At 57.1% G+C, this 5,773-nt stretch overlaps 1 protein-coding gene across 1 annotated transcript in view; it reads left to right on the plus strand.

Annotated features, from left to right (window-relative positions):
- Positions 1-3,350, plus strand: part of NKX3-2 (NK3 homeobox 2) — a 4,236-nt gene extending 886 nt beyond the window's left edge. Inside the window, exons 2-3 of the mRNA XM_011947364.1 lie at positions 6-238; positions 1,664-3,350. Of these exons, the coding sequence (XP_011802754.1) occupies positions 6-238; positions 1,664-2,199 (769 nt within the window). The 3' untranslated portion in view covers positions 2,200-3,350. The remainder of the gene's footprint in view (positions 1-5; positions 239-1,663) is intronic.
- Positions 3,351-5,773: the final 2,423 nt, after the last annotated feature.

Raw genomic sequence — 5,773 nt, forward strand, 5'->3', positions numbered from 1 at the left:
ACCAGAACAGCTGCGGGGCGGACTGCGGAGAGCCCGGAAGGCTGGGACTCGGACTCCGCGCTCAGCGAGGAGAACGGGAGCAGGCGGCGCTACCCTGACGCGCCGGGGGCCAGCGGGGCCGGCCTCGCGGGGGGATCCTTGAGCCTCGGCCAGCCAGTCTGTGAGTTGGCCGCTTCCAAAGACCTAGAGGAGGAAGCCGCGGGCCGGAGCGACAGCGAGATGTCCGCCAGCGTCTCAGGTCTGCTGCGGCTTCGCGGGGATGGGGGCCGGGCTGAGGGGATGGACGCGGAGGGCAACCACGCCGAGTGGGGTGGTCGGCTGTGAGCACCCTGCGCCCTGGGGCTCGGAGGCTGGCCAAGTCCCGAAGTTCTGCGCTCTGGCGCGAGCTGCTCTGCCACTTCGGGAACTGAGCCGGCGAGAGACCGGAGTAGCTCCTCAGAACCCGGCGTCCTGGGGCGAGGCCTGAGAAGTCCTGGGCCAATGTGCATTAGACTGGGTTGGGAGCACCGCTGACTCTTGCGGTCGGGAGTCTTTGAGTTCGTCGCCAGTGCTTTCTGCCATGTCTGTCCCCAAATCCCCAAAATCAGGGAAGCGGAGAAGTGAGGGCTGCAGAGACCTCAAGTAGCCAGTGCCCTAGCTCTGGACCAGAGACCCTGCCAGTTCGAGGTCCCAGGGCCAGGCCCCACAGTAGGTGGATAGGTGGTGAAGAACACCTCCGAGTGGGCCAGAGCTGAGAATCTGCAGAACTAGAGCTTTGGAGAAATGGCTGTTTTGGCTTTCTCAGACCCCAGGTCTGGGAGAGCAGCCCTAGGCCGAGGATCCGGAGTGGGACTATAGTTCATCACGGAGGCAGGAGAGAGGCCTCCTCAGCCATGGCCTGGCCTGTCCTGTGGTCTGGAAGACCTGGGTGTCCGCCCTAGTTGGGTACAAGCTTCTGTAGGCCTCAAGCACAGGGGGGAGCTGGACCTTTCTGCTGGAGTTCTTCGGAGGGGTGGGTACGAGACCGAGAAGCTGGTGTGGGGTCAGGGTCCAAAAACTCGAGGCAGTGGCAATCCTCTCTCTTTACTCTCCAGTCCATCCTCTCATCTAAGACCTTGGCTCAGCCTGTTTCCATGTCCCTCACAGCAATCCCAGGCGGCTGAGGGTGAAAGATTCTAAATACCTTTGGCCCCAGTATCCGCCTCCACCTTCCCTTACCTGCACCAGACAAGTGTGTGCTGCGATGACGTGCGCGTGTGTGCGTGTGAACTGAGTGTGGAGAGGCTCGTGAACCCAAGCAGAGAGACGGAAATGCAGTCTAGAACCCCAATGCACAGCGCTGAGAGCCGGGAGGGCTTTCGCAGATGCTCGGGTCTAGTGCCCCAAGTTACTGAGGGGAGCCTAGGACCCAGAGAGGGTGGGGAGCAGGTCTAGACATCACAGCGTTGACACAGCGATTGAGTCCGCCGCCCTCCCCAGAAGAGGCCTAGATGGGATATCCAGTGGGGCAGGATTCTAAGACTGGTCTCCCGGGCGGGCGCAGGGCCTCCCAGACCTCGGCTCCGCTTGAGTGGGATCAAAGTGTATTTCCGCCCCACCCCCGTGACCCCTGCAGTTCAGGCCTGGCCTCACCTCGTCTGTGGCGCTGACAGTCTCTTGTTTCTGTTCCCACCGGGGTCCGCAGGCGACCGCAGCCCAAGGACCGAGGACGACGGTGTTGGCCCCAGAGGTGCACACATGTCCGCGCTGTGCAGCGGGGCCGGCGGCGGGGGCGGCAGCGGGCCGGCAGGCGTCGCGGAGGAGGAGGAGGAGCCGGCGGCGCCCAAGCCACGCAAGAAGAGGTCGCGGGCCGCCTTCTCCCACGCGCAGGTCTTCGAGCTGGAGCGCCGCTTTAACCACCAGCGCTACCTGTCCGGGCCCGAGCGCGCCGACCTGGCCGCGTCGCTGAAGCTCACCGAGACGCAGGTGAAAATCTGGTTCCAGAACCGTCGCTACAAGACCAAGCGCCGGCAGATGGCCGCCGACCTGCTGGCCTCAGCGCCCGCCGCCAAGAAGGTGGCGGTAAAGGTGCTGGTGCGCGACGACCAGAGACAATACCTGCCCGGCGAAGTGCTGCGGCCACCCTCGCTTCTGCCACTGCAGCCCTCCTACTATTATCCCTACTACTGCCTCCCAGGCTGGGCGCTCTCCACCTGCACGGCTGCCGCAGGCACCCAGTGAACCGGCCTGGGCTGAAGCAGCGAGTGATTCCCGCGCCCCGGCTCCGGACCGCCGCTGACAGCCTGCACGGGGCGCCCCGCCAAGGAGGCACCTGGAGGTGAAACCCGGCTCCAGCTCCCGTTAGCCAGGACTTGTCCCCTGGCAGCTGGGCTGAGTCTGCCCCGAGGGGGCGCCTTTTACTAATTTGAACAGAGGCACCCTATGGCCTAGGGGCCCTGATAGCCCACCTGCCTGGAAGCCCCTGGGCTCTATTTATTATCACGACAGTGTTGGAGTTGAATTTGGATTCGAATTATATCTGCCTGGGGGTGGGGTTTTCCCTAAGCCGGAACTCCTGGAGACCACATAGCCTGAATCCTCAGAATTTTCGGCCTGCTGGGAGCTTTCTGCACTAGGCCACACTAGTTCATGGTATCCATGCTACCAATCTATGTGTATCTACATATCTTTTATTTTTGGAAATTGCATTTGTAACCAAGGGGTGCGAAACCCTGGCAGTCCCAGGCAGCACCAGGCCAGGGGTTGATTTGAAAAGTGAGGGACTGGGTTTTCAGGCCCTCTGCTCCACCCCTCCCCTGTGTCAGAGCTAGGGTGAGGGTGCCCGATTGGGGTGCTGAATGTAAGGAAGGGGGCCTCCGAGTGTGGTGCAAGCCGTGGGTCTCCACATCTTCCCTCTCTGAAGTCCAGGTACCTGCACAAGCAGGAAGCGCCTGGGAGCCCCGGAAGGAGGAGAGGGCACACCCGGGCAGCCCTCTGCGGAAACTTCCCTTCATTTCTTTTTATTTGTTTAAAGGAGGTTAAGACGTGTAGCACTTTTCAGTTGTTTGTATTCAAATGACGTTTATTTTTGTACTCAATGTGAATATCCCTGGCCAGCCTTTCCAGGGCGCCCACCGCAGTGCCACTGCCTGGCCCTCAGTCTCTACCTTCCGCCCTCTGCGACTCCTGTGCTCTGGCCCGGGACTCCCCTATCAGCCCCTCACTTACCCTTAAACAGGAGATCCCACCTGTCTTGTCAACCTCGCCGCTTTTCGCCTCCTTAATGGCACTGTGCACTCAACTAGAGTATTAACTGTAAAAAGATTTGTGAAGTTTGGAAGCTCTATTCGCTGTATTTTTTCTTTAATTTATAAACTTTTAGTTTAACATGCCCTCCTGGACGCCGTGTTTTCTCTGAAACTGTCTCTTTCCGACTTTGGGGGAACCAGTATTACTGCAGGCTGGAAATAGCTGGGGCTTTTTCCAACCTCTTTTGGGTCTTGGACAAGGATGCTTAGTCTCTCCTGGGAGCAGCCCTGCTGCCCACCCACTCCTCAGGCAGGGTATAAACCTGGGCAGCTCAGAGAAATTATGGCTTCGGAGACTTTGTAGGAGTCATGGAGGAATCCCACTGAAACCGGGAACAAATTCCTGGGATTTCTCCCCAACCGCCCCGTGACCATTGGTTTCAGAGCCTAGTAAGAGTCCGTGGTTGAACCCCCAGCCAATGTCCATCCCCCATCCCAATGTACCAACCCTTTCACCTCCCCTCAGCCCACCCCACCCTGTTCTCTCTCTGCTTTCGATTTTAGGAGCGTTTCTCTACGTTATCTAGTCTTTAGTTTCAAGAGTGGTTTAGTGAAAAATCCCGCTAAAATTCGGAAGCGATTCGTTGCAAACCAGGCGTGAATAACCTGTCTCTCCGAGAAGGGTCACCTGAGTGTTTTCCTCGGACGGGTGCAATTGGCGCTCTACAAGGTTTCAGAGCGCTTCCCCGCACTAAACAAAAGGGCGTCATTTGATCCTCACCGGAGCCTACCCGGGCAGCAGAGAATGGGCAGGGCACCATTATTTATTACCCCATTTTACAGATGATAATACGCAGCTGGCGCTCCCAGACTCCCCAGAATGCTACGGATTCACTGGAGCTAAATGCTCACCTTCACTAGCAGCTCAAGCTGAGTTCCCAGCGAGCAAGGAAGAGTTAATGCCACATTGCCGGCGTTGAGGCCTCCAGTCCGCGGGACCCGAGCCGGGAAACACCAAAACCCAGGCCGAGGCTTCTTTTCAATTTCACCTGGGGCCGAAAGGTCCATTAGCTCTCCAGGGCAGCCGCGACTTTTCCCAGCCCTTGGGCTTCCAAGCTTTGGTACCCTGAAGACCTTGGCCTGGGGTCCCGCAAGCCCTCGATCCGGCCCGGGCGGAGCTTGGTGACAAGCGTTTTACAAAATTATCCCCGCTTCCGGAAACAGCAAAATGTAAAGGGAGAGGCAAAGGCCCTTGTGATATGCACACTCCCACCCGGTCCTCCACTCCAGTCCAACTACCTTCCATATGATCCTTGCAATCATCTCGTGTCTTTAATACTTTACAATTCTATTTTAATTGTACAAGTCATCATGACTGTGTTTTTCTTGTAGAGTTGGAACATTTCCGATAATGCTAGAATCTCCTCCCTTCTTGTCCCCAGGGATCACTACTTACTGAGGGTTTTTTTTAGGAGGAGGGATTTTCTCCCTTTCCGAAAAGGCAGTTGCTTGTTGCTGCCTTAACAGGGTAGTTTGTTCTCCATCTTTGCCGATTGGGCGGTGAAAGAACCAGGGACTTTCTTTCGAGTAGGAAAAGGCACTGAGGTCCGGGTCGCACCCCTGGCAGCTCCATCTTCCACCGCATACTCCACCTACCCTGCGGACCCGGGCGCCCCTTCCCTTTCTCTCCCACTCTCGGGCCCCCTGCCTCGGCACAGCTCCGCGGGCTGGCTCCGGCTGCCCGGGGAAAATGACTCAAATGAATTCAGTTTGATCCGGATTATGGCAGTTTCCCTCCAAGCTGTCCCGCGGTTTGCCTTGGCGAGAATGCCCTGAGGTCTGATTCTGGGAGCTGGAGGCAGCCTCTGGGTCCAGCCTGTCCTCCCAGGAGTTCTGGCCGCATTTTGCGACCCAGACCGATGTCTTTACTTGGGTCTTCTGCCGCAGACGCGGCTCCCGTTGAAAATTTGCAGTATTACTTTCTTCCTTTTCTTTTCTTTCTCCTCTATCCTCTCTCCGCCTTTCTCTCTTTTTTCTTTTTCTTTTCTTTTCTCTTTTTTTGTTGGAAAGATGAAGAACAGTCCTGCTACTCGAGGGTATCTCTGTTCACCCACTGCCTGCATCCCTGCGCTGCGCTGAACCCTCTCTGCCTTCTCTGGGCCTTGTTACCGGAGCAGTAGCAACTACCGACTGGGCCCAGTGAACTTTCGGCCTCTTCGTTGCTCTCAGTCCCTTTGGCGCTTAGCGAATCTTAAAACTGACCTTGAGGATTTTCGAATTAGATCCACCCACTCTATGGATGGGTAAACCGCGGTGAGGGGAATGGCTGGTAAGGGGGCGGAACACCATGTGACTTGCACTGAAATTGGTCCCAAGGATTCAGGCCGAGCCCACAAATCTTACTCTCAGCAGCAAATTTGGGATCAACCAGCTACCAAATGTGGCTGGTGGCTCTGCGTGTGTGTATGTGTGTGCGCATGCGTGTGTGAAAGAAAAAAGAAAGAGAGAAAGAAAGAAAGAGGAAGGAAGGAAGGAAGGAAGGAAGGAAGGAAGGAAGGAAGGAGGGA

Source organism: Colobus angolensis, unplaced genomic scaffold, assembly GCF_000951035.1.
Source record: "Colobus angolensis palliatus isolate OR3802 unplaced genomic scaffold, Cang.pa_1.0 Scaffold262, whole genome shotgun sequence".
Taxonomy (NCBI): Eukaryota; Metazoa; Chordata; class Mammalia; order Primates; family Cercopithecidae; genus Colobus; species Colobus angolensis.